The following is a 25,027-nucleotide window of genomic DNA, read 5'->3' on the forward strand; positions in this document are numbered from 1 at the left end:
ACAGGGTAGTAATGGGAAGAGAGCAGCCCAAAGAATCCACCCATCTCCAGATGTCCTTCCCACATTCCTATTTTTGACACCTAACCCTTTTGAAATCAGAATTAGAACCTTATCTAGGGTGGTTGCGATACGTGAATTGTAGTCTTTTTTCCCCCTCTTGCTAGGAAGATTTTACTAAGTCTTATGCCTGTTTTTCCCAGCTGCTTTCCAATACCAATGTACAATTTTGTCTGCCTATGCAAGTGCAAGTTTAGAGGTATCTTTCCATTTCTTTGTTGAGGGCTGGGAGAATATTCATTGGCGATACAAAACTGAATTGTATTTGCACAATGTGTGCCAAGTGGGAATTGTGAATGTTTGTTCATTACAAAATAATTGCCTCTCTGCAGGTAAAATGGATAAAATTGGATTGCTCGGAGTATGAAAATAGAATGCCTCTTTCCTTTTCAGAGAGCTGACAGTGCCTCAATATACATTACTAAGATCTTTTCTCTCTCTTACCTTTTCTCCCCCCTCCCCCCCGTCCCCATCTTTATCTGTTTCTCTTGGAGTCCCTCTGATGCCAGCAGAGGAATGAAGAACTTCTCCAGGCTGATGAGAAATGGCATTGCAAAGCTGGAGGAAATATTCCTCCCACTGACTGAAGTAGGATGCACGCTAAGGCTTTGACTACTGGTGAAAGATTGAAGCCTAGAGAAAACCTGCCCACTTGGCAGAGAAAGATGAGCTGGATAATCTTCACGCCTTCCAAAGGGAATTTAGTTTCTATGCTGAGTTTAATCACTGTGGCATGCTGGCAGATTTTCTCCTCCTGATGCACTACTGCATGGTAAGGCCTGGTTCCTTGCTCACACAGAATGCTGTTTGGGATACACCAAATGTTGTTATGGTTGTTGTTTCCATTTTAATTCTAAAACACGTGTAAAAATGCTCTTCCTTCCATTATTCTTCTGATGGGAATCGATGCTTACCATTATCAATCAAATGTTTATGACACTGATTTTAAAGTAGTTTCAGTGTGGTGTTTTGCAGTAGTTTGAGATTTCAGGTAATGAGTTTGTGACCCTACTATGCATTTATTTGTGAGTTGCTAATTGATTTCAACTACACTGTCTCCCCCAAAATAAGCCCTCCCCAGATAATTAGCCCAATCGGGCTTTTGAGCGCATGTGCTAAAATAAGCCCTCCCTGAAAATATTGCAATACAGCAGCAGCCATGAGGTGACCATGCTCACAGTCTCCTGCACCTCAAAAATAATAAGGCCAAGCGCTTATTTCAGGGGTCAAAAGAAAATAAGACCCTATCTTATTTTCGGGGAAACACGGTAAGTCCATAAATGAAAAACGGGGCATAGAAAGTTTTTTTTAAGTCTACTATCAGTCTAGCATGATACTTTCAAAACAGTCTTCTACAAGTCTTATTCTCCTGCATATAATAAATGATATGCCCACAAATGCCCCATGAGTAGGAAAATATAGATAATTAGATAAAAACTTGTCTAAAACTATAATAAAGTTACTTATTATTTAGGTGGCAAGATATAATGAAATATTTGACTCTGTAGGTGTAGAGTAGGAGAGGATAATTGGATTTTTTTAAAATTCAATATCAATTAACGACCATCCTCATTCATTTTGATCTCATGCATACCCGTGACTACACAAGGGAAGGAATGTGTGAATCATCAATCACACAGATGCTCTTTTCCAGCAATTTCCACAATTGCACCATAAGTTTCTTATAACAGAAATCACATAGCATCTTCAAAAGTTTCTGGAATAGCTGTATTTTCACTAGATGTTCCTCTGTTCAGTATGGTACATGTTAAAAAAAAAAAGCCACAATGAAGCAAAAGTAACTGCGGACTGTTATGTAGTAAAATAGCAATAGCAATAGCAGTAGACTTATATACCGCTTCATAGGCCTTTCAGGCCTCTCTAAGCGGTTTACAGAGAGTCAGCATATTGCCCCCAACAATCTGGGTCCTCATTTTACCCACCTCGGAAGGATGGAAGGCTGAGTCAACCCTGAGCCGGTGAGATTTGAACCGCTGACCTGCTGATCTAGCAGTAGCCTGCAGTGCTGCTTTTAACCACTGCGCCACCTTGGCTCTTGAACTTTACGCCTTTTTCTCACAGCTGAGAAAAGTGTGAGATTTTTCTCACCTAGTACTAGAATGTTAAGCAAACCTACAAAGAGGCTGAATGCCACAGAAGTTAGGTAAATTTGTTTGGAGTCAAACTGAAGGCTTCCTTTTGATAAAGAAACATATCTTATGCTTTGGTAGATGACTTTGGGTCTCTGCATATTTTTGAATTAGTAAACATTGGCAACTAGGTTAGTCAGATAAAAAGATGGCGAGAATATAATTTTAAACATAAGAAAATATGATATGTGTGAATCATTCTTTAATTTAAAAAACCTAGGTGAAAGATTGCATAAACATATTTCCCTGATAATACTAAAGGATGGGTGTTGAGAGGCACTTCATTTCTTCCACTTTTTAAAGGAATTTCAAATTTCATAGTAAGCGTGATTCAAAGGACCCATGTTAGTTAGTATGATTGATAGATTGATTGATTATGCACCATCAAGTTGTTTTCAACTCCTATCAACCACACGGATAGATTTTCTTTTCTCAATCTTGTCTTTGAAATCTCCAAAAAGTGCATTCATCATCACTGTAACAAAGTCCCTCCACCTTTTGGGTGATACCCTTCTTCTCTTTCCTTCTGCTTTTCCCATTGGCAGAGCCTTTTTCAAAGAGTTTGCCTTCAGAAAATGTAGGATAAATTAATCCTGGTCATTGGCATTATTTACTAATAATGAGGAACTACAATGTAAGCACAAGAGAGAAAGGTAGTAAGTTAAAACCGCAGTGTCCTTGACCCTCTCTGAGCTATTTTCTCACACATGTTTCATTATCAAACTAGCCCTGATGTTACCCAATTTGGTAATGAAACATCTGCAAGAAAACACAACCAAGCGCAGAGAGCACCAAAGAGACCACAGTTCAACCTTGAGCTTCAAATATTTTCTTCTTTTGGTAAGTTGAAACTCTTTAAAAACCCTGAGTTTTACTCTAAGTTGAAACCCTGAAAATGCACAGCATAAGAATACGGTCAGAAAAGAGTTTATTTGGCAAAATTAATTTCTGGATTGTTCAAAGGATGGAGGAAAAAAACTGAAAAGAAAAGATGACATGGAACAAGACACATGAACACTATAGAATTTTGAAGAGATAAAACTTCAATCAGAAAGTCGTGTCTGGGTTAACAAATTGCAGTGGTTGTACTTGTGCGAAATGCCCTTTAAAAATTCTACATGGTGGCCTGGTATGCATAGCAAACTAAGACAACAGCTATATTTCCCACAACACACACAACCACAAGCTAAGCCAATCCATATTTTTTCCAGGAAAGACAGTCCTTGTACCAGATTTCATAACAGTACTGTAAAATATTTTTGTTCTAGAAAAGTTGCACTGATTCATGCTCAGGACTCAGGACTTCAAAAGGAAGTCAAAAGTGGGGGGGGGAATCTCCTGTATATCCCTACACCAGTGGTGGGCTCTGGATCCCATCACAACTGGTACGCTGTGACGGGGCTGTAGGTCCACCTTGGGTACACACACTGTGCATGCATGCACACACCACCACCCTGTAATGCCCCAGTTGCTCAATGAGGTCGCGCAGGCACTGTAAGCTGTGCACTGTAAGCTGTGCACGTGTGCACAATTGGTCCATTTCCCTCAAAAATCAGGAAGGAACGTGGATGGGCGGGTGGGCCCAATGAACCACCATTCCGGTACGGTGGCCGCTGTTCCCAGTGGCCACTGGTATGCCCGTACTGGGCCGTACTGCCCAGAACCCACCACTGCCCTAAACACACACACATACACACACACACACACACACACATATATTCTGGCTGCCTCCCTTTCAGGAATGCCCTTTCTCCCCCAGTTTTCACCATGCAGTATCTTCCCAGCATTACTTGACAGAAGGGAGAAGACTCGCTCCCAACTCCTACCACCTGGCCACTCTTCATAAATGGGGTCCCCAGAAGAAGAAAAAATACATCCAACCTCCTTGTAGGAAAAGCAAGCCTTTTAATAAAGGAGAAAAATAGCTGCAGAAAAGATAGACATACCTTTCCATAACAAACCCTTCATAAGGTTGCCAAGAAGGAAGAGAAAGGAAACACATGTATGAGCATATTCTTTGTATGCTGGGAAGGCTGGCAAGGACTGGAAAACAAGACAGCTGACATCAGGGATGCACACAGTGCTCCCAAATAGGAACAAGGATGTTTGCTGTAGCGTCTGTCAATATATTCAGAGATCAGGTGCAAGAGGTTCTGCCAAGAATTGTTTTTTGTCATTTACAGTCATTATCTGTTATAAGCACTTACAGAATAACTGATTTAGTTGCCCCTGCAGCCAATCAGGGTTAGGAAGGAAGCTGTGTTCAGTGTCTACCAGGACTATGGTAATGAGGTCCATAACAGAGAGCCTGGCTTTTCCTGTTGCTGTTTCTCTCTAATTCGTTTCTGGGTAGGCAGGCAGAGCAGGTGGTGTAAGGCAAGTGTGTTATTTGGACAAGGCTACCATATGGTATTTATGCAACAGAGCAGATTTGCTGAAGGTGTTTTAGCCCAATATAAATTTGCAGCCATTTAAAGTTGAATCTTTTCCTTCCTAACTTCAGAGCTGAATGGTTTAGACATAAGCAGGGGCGGGATTCAGCCAGTTTGGACCAGTTGGGCAAACAATTCTGGCGATCAGTTGGCCCTGTCCACCTGCCCCTGCTCTATTCCCTCCTATATTTCCTTTGTTTGTAGCCCAGCTGATGGGCAAAACATGCACAAAGCAAACTGGTTGTTACACCGGTTGAATCCCACCACGGGACATAAGCCTGACATAATCTTACCAACTTACATGTTTTGTGTCAACATATCAAGTTAGTCAATGCACTGAGTGTCCTCCAGCAAAATCTTCTGGCATAACCAGCAAGGAGCAGAACAACTATGGAGGAGTGCCCAAAGTTCCCGTCCACAACAGAACTCATAAGGACATCACTCTCAGCTCCCTAGAAAACCAAAGTGATGATCTGGCTCCACCAGAAATAAAAGGGCACTTAAGGCTGATAATATCAAGTAGCCAATCTATTTCAATAATGTCTCATTCAGCTCCACAGTCTTCAGATCACCAACTCCATCTGGTTAAAATACTAAAGTCAGCGTGTGTTCCACTACATGCTGATGCCAGGAACCAGCTGGGGTAGATCTATAATTAATCACTGTAGGCAGGAAATTCTGAGCCAGCTATGACAAGGCAACCTCAGTGTGAACACTGAAATCCCCCGAAGGCGAAGATGGGTAATTTATACCATTCCTGAGATTAATCTAACTAGCTCAAGAGACAGCTAGCCAGCAGAGTGGACAATATGATGACTATATGCCTTCTCTTACCTAGGAACTTCCTGGACAATAGCACACACTCAAAATTTTGGAATGTAATTGATTAGAGCATCTAGTTAATGGAATTTCCATGTGCCAGGACTCTCATCTCTCTTTGCCTTCCAGTTTTAAGATTTTATTTTATTTTATTATTATTATTATTCTTTTTTATTAGTTTCAAATGAGATTTTATATTCTGTAAGCTGCCTTGAGTCACCATGGGCAAATAGGCGGCAAGTGTTGTGGCTCGTCAATGGCCAGCAGAGCTGTTGGCAGACTCAGACAGTGAGGAGGTTGGGGAGGAACATGGGCAGGGGTGGGTTTCAACCGGTTTGTGGTGGTCCCCGCGCTCCTTACCGGTCTTTGAAGGCTTCTGCGCTTCCACGCAGGCGCATGGCACATACAGCGCCTGCACGATTCTCTGCGAGCAGCTGGATGGCACATACAGTGCCTGCGCGATTCCCCCCAAGCAGCTGGAGCATCGCGCAGGCGCTAAGACGCATGTGTGAACTGCACGCATGCACGAGGACGCCGCCGCTCCCGTTCCAACCAAACCGGTTGGAACGGGATAAGCAACTGAACATGGGCCAGTTCTGGAGTCTGGGGAAGGCTCTGATGAGTGCTCTGCGTCGTAGGCAGAGATGGGGCCAGAGCCATCCGTCAGTTGTCAGCTGCCTTCGGAGTCAGAGATCAGTGGGGCAGAAGAACAGCTAGAGCCTGTTCTCAATGTGCGCATGTGCAGAGCTGCCAGGAGAAGGGAGCAGTTAAGGAACAAGGGCCAACTTGGGAGTAAAGGCACATGTGAACGGTGAATGGCCCCTTCCATAGGAAATAAAGAGGAGCAAAACAAGAGTGGAGTTTGCAGGAGACAATTAGTTTGCTTAATTAGTGTGAAGATTTGTTTGCAGCCTCAAGTATTGGCAAGTATTTTCTTGTATACAGCATTGCATTTGGAAGACATTGGCCTGGCAGCTCTCCAAGCCGGTTAAAGTCTGTGTTTGTAAATTTACCCTTGAAAGACTGTTTGCTGGGACTTTGCTGGATGTGAATGAGAGGAATTCACATTAGCTTAATAAAAAGGGGTTTTGTCGGGACAAGGAATCTGCTTTGTGATTTTGTGAAGTCTAGGTCAGAACAGCAATATAAATTCAATAAATAAATAAATACTACTCCATAGTGATTTACAGCCCTCTCTAAGCATCAGCATATTGTCCCCAACAATCTGGAACCTAATTTTTCCAAACTCAGAAGGCTAAGTCAACCTTAAGTAAATCAGAATCAAATTGCTGGGAATTGGCAGAATTAGGCTGCAATACTTTATTCTAACCACTGCCTCACCACTCCTCAATTTATGGTTTATGGTTTAGCAGCAGTTGATCTGGCATTGAATAGGTTGGAAGAGCCATTTGGTTATCATCTTAACTCCCTTGGTTAGAAAGGAAGTAAGACCATACAGCTGTCAGTCCTGCTTTCTCTACAATGATTGGTTGCAGCCTCCTATCCTATCTCCCCCTGTCCTTTATTACTTCAACACTCTTTCCCAGACACTTTTCCATTCTTTACTGTTCCTTAACTTCTGATTCTTCTCTTAGTAAGTTCCAATAAAAGCAGCAGCCCAATTTCCTCCATCAAAAACTGTACCCATTTGTGATATACATAAACATGAATATTCAGAAATAGAATACGAAAAATGCTTTAAGAAGTAAGGCCTCTCCAAGGAACTCTTGAAAAGTAGACCCCTTTGATGTCATTCAGGGCAATAGTCTTTAAAATCAAAACTCCATAAGGTTAACTAGACAACCCATGTCTCATTGAGTCATTGTTAGAGTTATTTTTTCTTACTTAAATAGAGAAACAGAATGACCACATGTGAGTTAAAAAGCAGTGGTAATGGGAACAATTTCTGACTTCCTGCCAGGTTCTCCATTGAGTTTCCTTGTGGGAAGCTGGCAGGAAGCATCAGAAATTGCCCTTCCTTCCTCCCCCTCCTTCTTTCCTTCCTTCCTCCTGCCCCTCCCTTCCTCCAACCCCCCTTCCTTTTTTCCTTCTTCTCTTCCTTTCTTCCTCACTGGTCTTCCCTCTTCCTTCCTCTCCCCCTCCCTTTTTGTTCATTCCTGTTCCATCTCTCTTCCCATCTCCCTTTCCCTTTTCTTTCCTCCTTCCTTTCTTCCCTGCCTCCTTTATTCCTTCACACTGTGTCTCCCTCCACCTTCATTCATTCTTTCCTTTCTCCCTCTCTCCATATTATTCTGTCTTTTCCTTCCTTTCTTCTGACTTTCTGGCCTTCCAGCCTTCCTGCCTTTGTCTCTGTCCCTAAAATTCCCATCAGCTTCCCCATTTACTTTAATTGTGGGAAGCTTTCCTGGGGAAAAAATCAGTAGGGAAGCCAGCAAAAAAGCATCAGGTTCAAGTTCAGAAGGCAGGTAAGTGTTTGCTGCTGGTGGGAGAATGAGAAAGGGTTTGTGGGGGTATGGATTAAAAAAGGGACATGGGGCTGTGTGATAGATGTCACATTGTTTGAGAAAGAAGTGTGGATGTTCCTAAAAGATGCCAAACAGGATGAGAAGGGCTTCCTTTTAGGCAAGCAGAGGTTGGGAAAGTTACCTGGGTGTGCTTGGAAGTACACAAGAGGCACCTTGCAGTGTAGTGTGTGTGTGAGAGGGGATTGAGCATAGATTGAGAAGGGTGTATGGGGGTGCTTAAGGGAAGTCACAAAGATCATGGAAGATACAAAAGAAGGGGTGGGTTATGGAGAGTGCATGGGAATGCACATGACATGCTGCATAGGTCAGGGAAGGTGCATGTGTATGATGCAGACCAGGGGAGCACACAGGGAACAGCATTGGCTGAGAAGAGTATGTGGGGCTGCCTCCCCCCTTACTTCTACCCTTCCTATTCTTCCTTCTCTATTCCTTCCTTTCCCTTCCCTTCCTTTCCTTTCCAAGCAGGCAGGTAAACGGCTATTGCTGGGTGGGGGAGAGAGAAAGAGATTGTGAGAGTCGCTGGGAAATGCAATATTCAAAATGAGCATCATGTGGTGGCGGTGGCAGCAACCGCAAGCCAAGTGCAGCAGAGCTAATAGCACTAAAGCAGCCACAACATCCCCAGATTTCATTCTCTTGGAAATCATGGGTCCTGGATTTGGGACACATTCTGAAAGTTAGCCCATTTGAGGTACCTTGGTTCAAAATTTGTTGCCCTCCAATGCATTGTTTTTAACCCAGTTAAAGATCATAACAATGAGGGTTTTAGTAGCATACAGATGAAGTTTTGAGCCAAGTCAAAGGAGAAGACAGTGCTCTGTGGAACACAGGAGCAGTTTGGAGCTGCATGCAAACATTGAGATGGGCAATATTCTATCCCTCACATCCTACCTAAGTGAAATAGTTCTCTTCTTTTCAACCTCCGTGGAATCTAGTGGGGGCAGAATCAAGCACATACTTGGGCTTTGCACAGATCTAGTTAATGAGGTAAGAAGGTTTAATATAGCAGGTTAGACTGCTTCACAATGGAGATCCTTCTCTTCCAACAGTAAACAATACTGTGTATATTAGGACACACAGAAACATAGGTACGGATAAAGTTTTTTGTGCTCCTCTGAAGGTTTTCTTAGAATATAGAGTACACACATAAATAATTGGCACGTGTCATTAGCATTAGCAACCACGTATATCATGAAGAAAGATCGTTTAACTTTATATATATTAACAATAGGTAAGTTCTTAGATGGGGACTACTAGGAAATCTCTTTGTTTTGTGACAGACTGGAAAATTAAAAATAAAATCCCACAGGAAGATTGTGATCAGCTATTTTTGTGCTCTAGCCAGGAAAACTACATACCATCAGGATACTTTCTTTCTTTTTTAAAAATGCTTTTTATTGATGAGATTAACAATATTAAACGTTAATAAAAACTGAAATCAGAGAGAGAAAAGAAAATAGAAAGGAAAAATAAAAAGTAGAAAAAAGGAAATATATGTAAAAATAAGAATATTTTTAAAAATCTTGATCCTCTTTGCAACACATGCAGTCAAATTTAATATTTCCAGACTCCTTCTAAGTTTATATGCATAATTCATTTCTTCCCATAATTCCTCCATCCATTCACAAATCCAAAAATTGCTGTTACTTATGTCAGAGTATTGGCAAAAAAAAATCCATGAAGGATTTTCAGAATCTTATACAAATATTTCATATTTAAAGCCTGATCAAACAAGTCTGATCTGTTTTTAACAAACCCATGCTGGCTACTAGTTATAACTTTATTTGTTTCTAGATTTTCACAGATCTGCTTTTTTCATATTTCCCCCCCTCTATCTTCCCAGGTATATTAGCTGATTAGTCTGTAGTTTCCTGGGTCTGGTTCCCTCCCCCCTGGCACATTATTTTTTTTTTGAAGATGGGAACCACATCAGCTCTTTTCCAATCCTCTGGTAGTTTCCAGATGCTCCAGGACTTTTAAAGATATGGTACAATGATTCTGAGATAACATCTGCTAGCTCTTTCAGAACTTTGAGATGTAATCCATCAGGTCCTGGTGATTTATATTCATCAAGATCAGGCAGATGTTTTCTTACAATTTTCTTGCTCATTTTAATTTTTATTTCTAGTCTGTCTTTTACAGTTACATTTTTGGTTGGTTGGGCTATAGTTTCTTTTTCCATGAAGACTGATGCAAAGAATGAGTTAAGCAGCTCTGCTTTCTTTCTACTCCATGTTACTTCCTTGCCATCTTCTCTCTTCAGTGGACCGACTGTTTTCTTGACTGTTATCTTGTTATTTATATGCTGAAAGAAACTTTTATTATCTTTGACTTCTTTTGCAAGTCTTTGTTCATTCTGAGCCTTTGCTTTCCTGACTTCATGCCAGGAAATGTTCAACGAATCATCTCTTTCTTAATAGACTGAACTATTCATGGTCCCACGAATATATTTTATTATTTAGTTATTTCAAAAATCTTAGCAAGAGCACTAATATTCCTAAATCTTCTGACCCCTTGATTGGTTTAAAAGTTTTCAAAATTAAATTCTTAATTTCGCTTTTTGCCATTTATTATATTCTTTAAATGTTTTAAGCTATTAAGTTTTGTTCTATTTGGGATGACGTTTTTTTTTTTGACCAGAGTTCTTTCTTGGTAGAACTCTTTTAACATATATATATATTAAAAATGTTTAGAAAATAATGTGGACAAACCTAGTGCCCTTAAAGGCTCTGCCATTAGTAAGAGTTTGGTGGCTTCCCTTGTCTCCCATGGGCCAACCAATGTCCTGCAGTCTCCTTATGAAGAGTGGCAGTCTGAAGCACAAGTGGGCAATCTCTAATGCTCTCCTTATATGAAGAAGTTCCCTTGGACCAGGCTTGACACTACTTACCTTTGCTATCGGTTTGCAAATGTGAGTACGCACACATGCGCAGGACCTTCCATAAATGCGCAAAGCATCAAAAATGGAGGTGATGACATCCAGGCAGGTGGGCAGAGCCTGCTACTGAGCATGCCTGCAAAGGTAAGCAGAACAGTGAGGGGAAAAATCTGCTGTGCCACCCAACTTAGATTGGCTAGAAAGCAGGAAATCCTGCTTTCTAGCTAATATAAATCGCATGTCGCAGCCAATCATCGAAAATACCAGTTCACCCAAACTGGTAGCATTTTTTTACTACCAGTTTGGGCAAACTGGTCTGAACTGGTAGCATTTCATCCCTGGGTCAATGATACAGGATAATATTTGTAGCTCAAGACTGAAATGAAGGGTCCTTTGTGCTCTCCGAGCTTGGTTGTTTTCTTGAAGATGTTCCATTACCCAAACTAGGTAACATCATTATCAACATCATGATCATGTTATCTAGTTTGGGTAATGAAATGTATGAAGAAAAATAACCAAGGTCAAAGAGCACCAAGGACCCCTTGATATTTTAGTCTTAGTTGTGTTGTCCTCTTCACATCATTTAGCTCATCATGCTCATCCAGATCTTGATGGAACTATGAATTCTGAATTGTACCAGCAAATTCTACAAAAAGAAGTTGTCTATGAACTAAAACACAAGAGAAAGTGGGTCACGAAGCATGATAATGCAAAAAAGCAACCAAAGAATGTGAAAGTGGTAAAAAGTTAATGTTTTAGAATGGCCTAGTCAAAGCCCTGACCTTCATTCTAGAGCAGTGTTTCTCAACCTTGGTGACTTTAAGTCCTGTGGACTTCAACACCCAGAATTCCCCAGCCAGCTGGCATAGAGAAACACTGTTTCTAGAGAGATGTTGTGGAAGGATAGTTCGTGTGAAGAAGCCCACCAACATTCCTGTGAGGAGGAATGTGCTAAAATTCCTTCAATGTTATATTCATGACTGATTAACAGTTAACAGAAATGTTTAGTTGTAGTTATTGCTGCCCAAGGGGACACACCAGTTTTGTGTTTTGCCATACACAGAAAACAGAATAACAGAGTTGGAAGAGACCTTGGAAGTCTTCTAGTACAACCCCCTGCTTAGGCAGGAAACCCTACACCACTTCAGACAAATGGTTATCCAACATCTTCTTAAAAACTTCCAGTGTTGGAGCATTCACAACTTCTGGAGGCAAGTTGTTCCACTGATTAATTGTTCTGACAGGAAATTTCTCCTTAGTTCTAAGTTGCTTCTCTGTTTGATTAGTTTCCACCCATTGCTTCTTGTCCTGCCCTCAGGTGCTTTGGGGAATAGCTTGACTCCTTCTTTGTGGTAGCCCCTGAGATATTGCAACACTGCTATCATGTTACCCCTAGTTCTTCTTTTCATTAAACTAGACATACCCAGTTTCTGTATCCATTCTTCATATGTTTTAGCTTCCAGTCCCCTAATCATCTTTGTTGTCTTCTCTGCACTCTTTGTAGAGTCTCCACATCTTTTCTACATCGTGGTGATCAAAACTGAATGCAATATTCCAAGTGTGGCCTTACCAAGGCATTATAAAGTGGTATTAACACTTCACGTGATCTTGATTCTATCCCTCTGTTTATGCAGCCTAGAACTGTGTTGGCTTTTTTGGCAACTGCTGCACACGGCTGGCTCATATTTAAATGGTTGTCCACTAGGACTCCAAGATCCCTTTCACAGTTATTCCTATTGAGCGAAGTACCACATATACTGTACCTGCCCATTTTGTTTTTCTTGCCTAAATGTAGAACCTTACTCTTTTCATCATTGAATTTCATTTCATTATATAGTGCCCAATGTTCAAGTCTGTCAAGACATAAATATGTAGCTTTTGATAATTTTCCCCAATAAATCAACAAACAAGTATGTTTTTAATTAATTGTAATTAATTTGTTTAACTGGATTCTTTTTATCTAGTTTTAGGACTTGTGTAAAGGACAGACTACTTTTTTGATCATATTTATGCAGAAATATTGAAAAGTCAAAAATGCGCAGGTACAGTATATGTGGTACCTGGCACAATAGGAATAACTGTGAAAGGGATCTTGGAGTCCTAGTGGACAACCATTTAAATATTGAAAAGTGAAAAAAAGTTCACAAACGTTTAAGCACCACTGTAGGAAATGAAATCTCATAAAGTTTTTGCCATATACAACATAGCATATTCTTCCTTCCACCTTTTTTAAATGTAATTCTTGTTGACTGACCTTAACACTGAGGCACAGTGACTTATGGCACCTATTTAAAAGAGAACGGAAGGGAAGATAAGAAGTGAATAAAAACAACTCATGTGGATAAAAGTTTTGTCAAATCAAGCTCTTTGATTGTCATGGCAGCAGAGTCATTAAAGCTTGGGGCATAATTCTGTTTCCTCTCTTCCAAAGTAGTTCACTTTAATAACATTATTTTTGCTCATATAAATCTTCTTTACTATATGATTACAATAAGCAAACTAGGTCAATAATGGATATCTCAGTATTTTTAAGTTCAAGAAAAAGCATTTTTAGCAGGAGTCAATTTTCACACTGAAGAGCTTGCTGCTAACACAGGATCAATGGCATATGCAAATAAATTTCTGTAAATCTTAATAAATTGTATAAATGGTAATAATTCCTGCATCTTCAAAATAAATATATATTGACACAAAGGAAGAGGATCTAAGCTGGAATGGATTACTGTGAGTTTCCCAAATTCAAAATTACCATAGTGGATCATTGTTTAATTACAGCAGAATGTTAGAAGTATTTTGTGATTTAGTAGTGAAGCTGCTTTGCTATGTAGAGGGCTGAGTTAAGGACTCAGCAGACTTTTCAAAAGCAGCCAGACCAGCTCCTTTCTTTAGCAGTAACAATAGCACTTAGACTTATATACCGCTCAGTGGTGGGATTCAAATAATTTAACAACCGGTTCTCTGTTTTAATAACCAGCTTGGTGATCATGTGACTGGGTGGGGGTCACTCAACGTCATTCACGTCGATGGGCGCTTTGCCTTAACTGTTACAATGTAATAAGGGTTAACCAGAAAGGCAGTTTCTATAAGCAGGGCAATAAAGATTAGGCTAGAAACAACACCAGAATGTTTCATTCCTGCCTTCCTTACAGGATTAGGCGTCTAATGTGGGGGGAAAAAACCAAAATGAGATGTCTTCCAACAATTGGTTCTCCAAACTGCTTAGAAAGTTAACAACCTTTTCTCCCAAATAGGTGCGAATTGGCTGAATTCCACCACTGATACCCCTTCATAGTGTTTTACAGTCCTCTCTAAACAGTTTACAGAGTCAGTGCATTGCCCTGAATAATCAGGGTCCTCTTTTTACTGACCTCGGAAAGATGGAAGACTGAGTCAACTTTGAACCAGTGAGAATCGAACTGCCGAACTGCTGGCAGTTGGCAATCAGCAGAAATAGTCTGCAGTACTGCATTCTAACCATGCATCACCACGGTTCCGCTTTAGAACATTTTGCTGACAGGCCCCAAAGCATTTTTACCTAAGAAGGCCTGTGATGTAAAAAAACTCAGGAGGGAGGATGCTATCAGTGTTTTAATAGTGTGATCATTATGTTTTGTTTTTTGTATTGATTTATTTATTGCTTACTACTGCTGTATTGTTTTTAATGGGCTGTTTTCTTTGAGCTTCTAATATTGCTTGTATTATGCTGCAATTTATTGTTTAGCTTTTAGTTTAATTTATTGTTTCAGGGGTTTCTTAACTTTGTTAAAAAAAACCTTGTACCCTGGTGCAAAGGCAGAATATAAATTTAATTTAAAAAGAAAAAATAATGCCTTTCATTATCTTTGATATCTAGTGAATGTTTCCCATGATTTTACTTGTGGTTTCAAAATGAAATGCAGAAGGTTGAAAATCAACCTAAATCAATGTTTCTCAATATTGCCAATTTTAAGATGTATAGACTTCAACTGACTGGCTACTGAATTCTGGGAGTTGAAGTCCACACATCTTAAAGTTGGCAAGATTGAGAAACACTGACCTAAAGGCAGGTATAAGAAGTTGGAGATAAAGAAATAGAGGAGAAAACACCACTGCACATGAAGTGCTAATGTGATAATGCAATTTTCCTGTACTGTATGCAATTGTAACCACTTATTAGACAAAGGTTCTCTCCTTTTCTTCCTTTCCCTCTTGGTACCAATCCTAGAAGGAAAAAATAGATTAAAAATCTACAATCAAAGATGGCATTCAGCAGGTTCTGACCAGTTCTGGAGAACCAGTAGCGGAAATTTTGAGTAGTTTGGAGAACTGGTAAATACCACCTCTGACTGGCCCGGCCCCATCTATTCTCTGCCTTCCAACTCCCAGCTGATTGGGAAGAAATGGAGATTTTGCAGTAACCTTCTCCTGGAGTGGGGAGGGAATTGAGATTTTGCAGTATCCTTTCCCTGCCATGCCCACCAAGCCACACCATGCTCACCAAGTCACACCACGGCCACAGAATCGGTAGTAAAATTTTTTGAATCCCACCACTGTCTACAATGATTTAGGGAACAGGCCTTCACCAACTGCTCTTATTTTATAGATATATTTATGAGGGGAGAACTTCCCAGCTCCTGCTGGAGAAGCATCTCAGTTCCACTAGAAGATTAGGCCAACCTATTTTGGATGTATTATGCTATGGATTCTGCAATTGTCACTTTAAAGGTAGTGAATATTTTTCGTGACCCGTCAAAAGCGCGGACGGCAAAAGCGCGATCGACAAAATCGTGCCTTTGACGTCATCACAGCGCGACGAAAAAGATCGAAAAATTCAAATAAAAATTAATAAAAATTAAATTAAAGCAAGCCGATTCACATAAAGGTAAGGGTTAGGTTTAGGGTTAGGGTTAGGGTTAGGTTAAGGGTTAGGGTTAGCTTTAGAGCGTTAGCGTTAGCGTTAGGGTTAGGTTAAGGGTTAGCGTTAGGTTTTTCGTTACTTTAACGGTTAGGTTTAGGGTTAGGTTTAGGGTTAGGTTAACAGTTAGGTTTAGGGTTAGGTTTAGGGTTAGGTTTGGGGGGCTTAGGGTAAGGTTTTCGCTTTATTTTTACATTTTTCGAACTTTTTCGTCGCGCTGTGATGACGTCACAGCGCGCTTTTGTCGAGCGCGATTTTGTCCTACGCGCTTTTGTGGTGGAACCATATTTTTTACTTCTTTTTAAGCCTTTTCCCTGCCCAAATATAATGTCAGATTAGTTATAATAAACAGCCTTTGGCCTTAATGTAAATACATATCTGACACTGATTACTTTGGTAATATAGGATTGGAGTGGGTTTTTAAGAGCTTTATAGCATAAAAAATTAGTTTGTTTTTATTCTTTCTCACTTATTTTTCTTCGTTGTCTTATTGGTTTAGACAGGACTAACTAAATGCAATAGATAGAGTAGATAGAAATCGATTACTATAAAATCATAGAATTATAGATTGTTTAGATTAGTGGTTCTCAACCTGTGGGTCACGACCCCTTTGGGGGTCGAACGACCCTTTCACAGGGGTCACCCTGTGAGAGACCATCCACCTCCACCAGCGTCACCCATACTCAGGAGCACATCCTGAAGTGGCAGGTGCATGAAGAACACCGGGTGGCAAAGCAGCCTCCTCCCTGCTCCGGGCGCAACCCAGACACCCCCCCCAACCTGGTCTCCACGCCAGGGAAAAGTCTAGGCACTGAAGGGGGAGAGAGACAGGTTCTTCTGGGTGGAGGATCAGCCTCGGCGCTGACAGACATCTGAAGCGAGCACGGTTGGTGGTGCCGCTTCAGCCCAGCCCCCTGCACAGGGGATCGAAGGTGCCCAGAGAGCAGGACACCGGCATGGCGGTTGGGCCACCCAGTTCAGCTGGTGATACAGGCTGTCACCCAGGCAGGCACATGCAGGGATTCAAGCATCCTTGGGCCTGGATGCCGCCTTTGCCGCTCCCGCCGCCAGTCCTGTCCTGTGGGCTAAACTGAGCTCGGAGGCTCTTTGGCCCCCGGGAAGGGCTAGCAGGAGAGGTCAAAGGGGAGGACAAGCCCCGCCCACCCATTCCTTCCATCCCGAAGAATTCCACTCAGGACAGAAGCACAGTTCAATGGAGCTTAAGCCTCTGTTTAAAATCCCATTTAAAGGGCAACTTCGTAATCTGTGTTAAATCTATTGCTCACGTGAATTAACCGCTTTGTGCTCCCACGCCTGGTTGTAACGATTCTTGTGAAAAAAAGAAAGAAAGAAAGAAAGAAAGAAGAAAAGGGAGGGAGGAATGGAAAGAAAGAAAGAAAACTGGTTGGCGGGGAACGGAATGTAAAAAAAGTAAACTTAATAAAGTGAAACTCATGTAAAACCACAAACTGCTGCTGGAGGCAGGCAGAGAGGTTGTTTTATCTTGGAAAATCCCAGCCTGGCTGATCTTCTCCTAAACCAAGATTGGCAGATTAATCACTATGCTTTAATTATGTTCAATTTGTAATAATGAAAATACATCCTGCATATCAGATATTTACATTACGATTCATAACAGTAGCAAAATTACAGTTATGAAGTAGCAATGAAAACAATTTTATGGTTGGGGGTCACCGCAACATGAGGAAGTGTCGCAGCATTGGGAAGGTTGAGAACCACTGCCCTAGATTCTCCTCTCAATCACTGCCCCCAACCTATATCTCTGTATCTGTATTGAGCAGCATCCTGTTGCCTTTGCCCCATTGATAAAACTGGATAGGTTTTTTCTGAATAAAGGTTTTATTGTATAAAGTGCTGGTGAACTTGGGTGTCATCTGCAAATTTGATAAGCATGCCTTCTACTCCTCCCCCCAAAGAGTCACTAGGAGATGAGCTAAACCCAAAGGAGAGTTAATCATACTTATTTTGTATTTATGCAGGTATTTGAGAATACTAATAAATAAAGTCAATGTGATAATGAAAAACTATCCTGCTGAGAAATATTAAAGAAAAGCTATTTATTTTATGAAACTGGTGCAGAATATTAATAGCATTATTTGTGCACAAACTGAGAAGATGTGGCATGGGTGGATAACTGATGGCTTTAATAAGGAAACTAAGCCTTCTATATTTTGAAAGAATTGAAAGGATTGGGGATTTTTTTTTGATAGTGATAAGAAAGGTTTCCCAGTATAAATCATAACATTTTTCTTAGATGAGAGACAATTTTCATTGGGAGTCCTACCTTTTCAGAAACAGAATTTTATACTGTACATGAATATAATTAGCAGTTTGAAACTGCTCTCTATATGAATTGAAAATACTGTTTATTGACAATTTAAATAATGGCTCCAGACTCCAGCTGAATATAACTAGATATGAAATTATTAGAAAACATTAATTAAATACATTGTTCTTGGGTATATGTCAATACCTGATATATAATCAGGACTTGAAAGAAAGAAAATATAAATTCTTGTTTTGTTCTTCTAGCCTTGATATGATCTTGCTGGTTTAAGAGATTTGGAGATGGTTATTTTCTCTGTTCCACAGTGAAATAAAACACTGATTCCTCCTTATCTCTTTATTGAGGTATTTATTATGGGAAGGGGCCAGGGGTGGGTTCCAGATGCTGCTACTGCTGGTTCACTCAGGGATGTGCCCCATGTGCCTGCATGCTTTGCGCACACATGCGCATGCACAGTACTTAAAAAACAAGATGGTGGTGCCTATGGCACCGCCGAGACAACTGGTTCGAGGGTGTGGCAGGCCAAGTTACTACCTACTCACCCAAACTGATCCGAACCTGTAGAAATCCACCTCTGGAAGGGGCTAACTGTAATTCCAGGAACCATGAAAAAATACCCTTGAGATCATAATACCAATAAACACATTTATATTACAAAGAAATATAAAAAGCTCAAATGATGCAGTCAAATGTCTCATTAAAAGATTGTCATTGACTTCCATTTCCTGTACTCTCAGAATTGGAACACAACTCACAGAATTCCAGCTATAGCCATTTTCCCAGGGTGGCAGGGAGCAAAGGGGGACAAATTATGAAATGTACATTGTGACACAAACCATCTGATTGTATGTACATGAACATTGGGACACAGATATGAAAAGCCAAGATTTATGTTGTGATATTATGATGTACATTTTACCATTTTTTCTTCATTCCAGTTTGTACTGGACACCTATGATCTCTGCACATTTAATGTATAATTCATAACTCATAAGATCTATATATCATTGTGTGTTCTTTAATATAGACCATGATTTAGTTGTACTGACTGTTAAACCTTCTTCAACTATAACAAAGTAACTCGCATCTCCCTACAAAAGAATCTTCAAGTAATCCTCAGCTATTTTTTTATCATACTTTCCCATGCAAAATATTGAGGCTGTTTGTAAGCCTGATGAGGCTTCATTATGTGTGAGCATCTCTCCATGGAGTATTATGAAAGTCAGGCAGCATAGTTGATCCAGAAGTAGAGAACAGTGGTCTGCCTATGTGGCTGCATATATACATCTCAATAAATTCTGAGATGATTCTACTCACTATATTGTAATGCAACTGGTGAATTACAAAGCTGTTACATAATTTTGCTGTAGTATAAGATATGATGGAGAATTTAAATTAGTTCTGAAAGGGGAGTGAAGATTGTTCAGTTTTTCATTGGTCCATGTGTGAACAGAACTAATACCTTATATCTAGAGACAAAAAGAATAAAGCATGTTTATTAATGAGTTCTTGAGTCTATAATGAGGTGTGTGTGTGTAAATCTTATCTGGGTACAATTAGAAGGCAACAAAGAGATTAAAAAAAACTCTTTGCTGTCATCTAATGACCTCCCCGATATTTGCAGCTATGATATCCTGTTAATTAATACAGGTTTTTAAAGAGTTGGCAAGTTTTCTTCGAATGCAAATGGAAAATAGTACTTTAAAAAGGAAGCACATTGGGTACCTAATTTAACCTCCATTGATTCAAACCTGAGAGCTGCAAACTTTAATCAGTTTACTTAGTCAATTAATCTTTGGAAGATTATTTCTTTCAGGACATACTCCCTACTAAGTTTAAGATTGCATTTGAACATTCCAATTCTTTGTGTATTTTCTTGGAATTCAATCCCATTTTAGTGAACTATATTAACCCTCAGATAAGAATATATAGAGTTATAACCTTAATGGGTTGATGCATCTGGCTTTTTAATCTTAATCATTGGAGGTCAGTATAAGGGCCCAACTCCACCCACGATTTCCGCTAGCAGTTCAAGTGAATCAGTCTGAACCAGATGAATATCACCTTTGATCCTTATACCATTTGCTCAAATCATACCTTCTGACAGTCATCTTTACTAGAAAACTTAGTATCATCTTTCTAAAAGTGGGAAGTATTCTTTTTGGCTTTCTCACCTGGCAAGGTAACTTCAATTGTAGAATAAACTCTTAATTTTGAGGTAAAGGTAAGGAACAAATGTTTTGTATGCCTGCAATTGCTTGTTTAACTTAAAGTAGCAATCTTACTCGAATGCAGAGCATCTTGCAAAATCCTTTTCACTTAAGTGCCATTCTGAGACTTTTTGCGACAGAAAACTAAAAGGCAAAGACAGGAGATGAGCAACGAACAAACTTCTTTAACCATGTATCTAAAGATATTTTCCTATGCTGAATGAGTTTGTTCCGTTGAATTGATTATTTTTATAACATTTACTTATATACTTAAAAATTACTTCATATTTCATCTGCCAATAATAAATGTTTAAATAATAAACATAACACTTTATAAATTACATCATAAATTTTTAATATTAACAATAATATTTAAAATGTTTATATTGTATACCATATGCCTCAAATAAATGGCCATAGTTGTGAGTGATATTTTTATTATATTTGTATCTCCTTTATGTTAACTGCTTCAAGTTTTGTACTGGGGTTTTACAGGTAGTTTCCTAAAATGTGTTCAGATTCCAGATTTGAAATCTTGTATAAACAATAGTTGCAGAAGCAGGCAGCTAATAGATGATTTTCACAAACTGTAGCAGATTCCCCTGTCTTTGTGTCATCCAGACACAATGAAATATCATTTTCATAATCCCCAACCATAATGGTCATTTGGGAAATATAAACTCTAATTTGTTGACAAACAATCCTTTGGATTGTCCAAACTGGAAAATAACCAAGGTAGAAGTGAATTGATCTATTACAAGTTTCTGGTGTTGGGTTGTGACAGTTTTCTGAGTTTGATTTTTCATTTATAGGCATTTCATTATTCACCTAAGTCAGTGCTGGCAAACTTTTTGGTAGCGAGTGCTGAAATGGGAGAGGGCAGGGGAACACCGGAAACCAGAAGAGCAGGTCCCCGGCATGCATATACGCCATTGGGAAGCCAAGCTTCCAGTTTCAGGCATGCACATGCACGCTGGTCCCCTGGTCTTCCATGTCTGGCAGGCATAGGTGCACAAAGACCAGCTGGCTAGTGCGCATGTGCGTGCCAGAAACCGGAAGCTCAGCTTCCTGGCACACGCATGTGTGCCAGGGAGCTGTTCTTCCATTTTCCAGTGCTCCTGCACGCATTAAGACCACATGCGTGCCAGAACTCAGAAGAGCAACAGGCAACAACTGGTGTGCCCAGAGAGATGGCTCTATGTGCCATTTTGGGCACGGGTACTGTTGTGACTCAGCAGACATCTTCTGTGAGTCTTTTTGGGATGGAAGATTAACGATGCAGCTGGGGTTCAGTGGGGTTCTGGAGATAAAAGGACGGATGGTGCCACGCCCTGGTTGCAGGAGACAACGTTCCTTCATTCATTCAACATTCATTGATCAACGGTCGTGGTTTATTTGAGAGCACTTGGAGAAGTGATTTGCTTTCTGTAAACCCTGATTCAAGGAGGCACTTGAAGAAGTGCATTGCTTTGTAAGTGTTTTTGTTTTGTATTCTGTTATCTTCTTGAAAGAGACTTTATTTCTGTTTATTTTTGGGCTCGCAGCCAGTCTGAGCTGAGAACTGATAAAGAGAGTTCCTTTTAAGTTTGTTTGCCTGTTGTCTGATAACGAGCGGAGAAGGGGGGACAGAACATGTACCAAAGGTTCGCCATCACGGACCTAAGTAATATCTTCAATGCTAGTTTATAATGTTTAGGAAGCTACACTAGAAGGTAATGAAATGTTTGCAAAGAAATGTCAAGCTCAAGGTATTCTAAAAGCTTGTTGGCTGAGCATGAGGGAGATCAAATCTAACATAACTAGAAAGCCACTGATTGGAGAATGTTAAACTAAATTCTGATTTCCACTGGAAAATCAGCTTAATTTGTGTGTTCGTGCAGGAAAGAAGCCACTGTTTTTTAGGGAGAAAGTGCTCAAGCAACAATTAGACAACAAATAGACAAGCCAATTTTGCACATCCCTGCAGATAGTAGAGAGCGGATAGATCCTTGAACATAGCAGATGGTTCTAAACCTGGCCTCCTCACAGCTAGGCTGATGTACGTTTGCAAGGACTTTTTCCCTCTTCACTCTGCGCACAGAACATATAACAAGGCAGCCCATCTAATTACAGCACCGAGTGGTCTTATGTATCCCAAGAGAGGCCTTCATGAAACAAAAGCAATATATATTGGAGGAGAGCTGTGAAAGGAGAGCTCATTGCTGGATTCAACAGACAAACAAATATTTAAAATTGAATTGCTTAATTCAGTGGACAAATATTTTTTAGGGGGGGGGGGAAGTCTCCAACCTAAATTTCAGCCCTGCTGTGATTTTAAATGAGTTTGTTTGGCCCATGCCCTAATTTTTTTTTATCTAAAGACTGAGTTGGGAGATTTCCCCCCCCTCCTCTTATATGCTGCTTAGGCTTTTTAATAGAGCTGTTCTGCAAATCAAGACATTTAATGCCTGAATTCCTCTGTCAGTAGGGGGTTTTGTTCCCCCTCCTTTCTTCTGACAGAGAAAAAAAGCCTCCAGCCACACTGCAGTCTTATGCAGTTATATTTGGCAACAAATGCCAGTGAACTCTCTGGCAGTTATTTCCAAATAAAGAGAGGCAGGTTTCACTTCTGCATCTTCTATACAACTTTACGTAGGTGTAACTACTAACAACAAGCCCTGAAGTCTTAATTTTTAAAAAATACAAAACCCTGCATTTAAAAAAAAAATTGAGGAAGCAATGGCATGAAGTCTGCATTCAGGAAATCATGAAAACAAGATTTTTCTTTAAAATACAGCACATTATGATATCCTTCCCAATGTTTCAAAGGCCTGGTTTAAAGGGTTAACGTTTCATGACCTTCTGCTTAAGAGAGCGCCTGAGTCATTGTATCATGCATACGTGGCATTAAGTTGTAAATAATCTAAGGTGACAGAGACCAAGCCAACCTTTCCAAAAGAAACAAATTGTGATACTTTTTGTTTTATGTACAGTCACAGCTGTAGACTTTATACTCATCAGCCTACCAATTGCAATCAAGGGAAACTAGAGCAATTGAGTCATCCTAAAAGGAGCATTGGTGGGACGCGGTGGCTCAGTGGCTAAGATGCTGAGCTCGTCGATCAGAAAGGTCAGCAGTTTGGCAGTTCAAATCCCTAGTGCCGCATAATGGAGTGAGCTCCCGTAACTTGTCCCAGCTTCTGCCAACCTAGCAGTTCGAAAGCACGTAAACAATGCAAGTAGAAAAAAATAGGAACCATCTTTGGTGGGAAGGTAACAGCGTTCTGTGTGCCTTTGGTATTTAGTTATGCCAGCCACATGACCACAGAGATGGAGATGAGCACTGCCCCTTAGAGTTGGGATCAATTAGCATATGTGTGCGAGAGGAACCTTTACCTTTATTTTAAAAGGAGCATCAAATTTTGAATTTCTAATATAAAGCAAGCATTCTACATCAAACGTAAATTCAGTTTTTACATCACTCAAACACAAAACGTTTATGGTAGTGAGACCAGGATTGTAGAAATGTTAATAGGAGGTAAACATCTGTATTAATTTCATACAAGAAATCTTGGTTTTCTTTCTGTTTTGCACAGGATATGGTGATACAACCTATTACAGGTACTTCTCAACTTCCAACAGTTTATTCAAAGTTACAATGGCACTGAAAATGTGACTTATGACCATTTTTCACACATGACTATTGCAGTATCCCCATGATGACATGATCAAGATTCAAATGCTTGGCTCAAATTTATGACTGTTGCAGTATCCTGGGATCATGTGATCCCCTTTTACAACCTTCTGACAAGCAAAGTCAATGGGGAAGCCATATTCATTTAACAACCATGTTACTAATTTAACAACTGCAGTGATTCACGTAACAAATGTGGCAAGAAAAGTCATAAAATGGGGCAAAACTCAAATGGGGCAAAACTTAACAAATTTCTCACTTAGCAACATAAATTCTGGGCTTAATTATGGTTGTAAATTGAGGACTACCTGTATAATCTTGAGATAACTTAACAAATTTCTCACCTAGCAACATAAATTCTGGGCTTAATTATGATTGTAAATTGAGGACTACCTGTATAATCTTGTGATGACATGGTTTACATGTTGTCTTATACAGCATCTTAAAATATATCATTTAGACTGGAACCCACCATTGCCTGAAATCCTTCCGAAAAGTCTTGGGACAGAGAAACTTTATAGGAAATCATCTTATGAGATCACAATTGCTTTCATGTCTTCTCTAGATTCTTTTTCCTTATTTTACAGTCCCTTCTGGTCTTTTATCCATTCTGTGACACCTAGAACTCTATATTAAAATTGCTACTCATATATGAATGTGATTGGGCAGAAGTTGGAGCGTGATTTTCATAGTATCTGGAAGATTATGAATTTCACAAGTCCAATGAACTCTACACAATAGGGAATAATACCTGACTGAATTTGTCTGCATTGGGAAGTGAAGCGAAGCTGAGTTAAGCCTGCACAATGGGAGACCTAAAGGGAATATCAAAACTGTAGGCTAGACTGAAAATTCAAAAAGTATCAAGGAAGAAACAGTGACTAACTATCCAGAATCACAGGAGTCAGGAGGTGTAAAAAATCTAATAAATAAGCCTTTATATTGTTGCTATCAGTGTTCCCACAATAAGGGCCAACAAGAATAGGGATTTCCCAGAGACACCAAAACACCTCAGTAGGCATTAAATATTTATTTTAAATTAACAATTGTTACCATTAAACATAATTGACTATTACTGAAAGGGTTTGGCAATCTGGTACAGAATTCATACCTCTCATAT

At 39.9% G+C, this 25,027-nt stretch overlaps 1 protein-coding gene across 2 annotated transcripts in view; it reads left to right on the top strand.

Moving 5' to 3' along the window:
* TUNAR (transmembrane neural differentiation associated intracellular calcium regulator) overlaps positions 1-25,027 on the top strand; it is a 47,927-nt gene that overhangs the window by 11,647 nt on the left and 11,253 nt on the right. Inside the window, exon 2 of one of the 2 annotated variants that reach the window (XM_087726078.1) lies at positions 552-829. In XM_087726078.1, coding sequence (XP_087582204.1) covers positions 791-829 — 39 coding nt within the window. In that variant the 5' untranslated portion in view covers positions 552-790. The remainder of the gene's footprint in view (positions 1-551; positions 830-25,027) is intronic. The other variant, XM_087726073.1, reaches the window with a different exon arrangement.

This window comes from Thamnophis sirtalis, unplaced genomic scaffold (assembly GCF_051295495.1).
Source record: "Thamnophis sirtalis isolate CommonGarterSnake01/CBP01778 unplaced genomic scaffold, rThaSir2_p1.2 scaffold_1, whole genome shotgun sequence".
NCBI classification, from domain to species: Eukaryota; Metazoa; Chordata; class Lepidosauria; order Squamata; family Natricidae; genus Thamnophis; species Thamnophis sirtalis.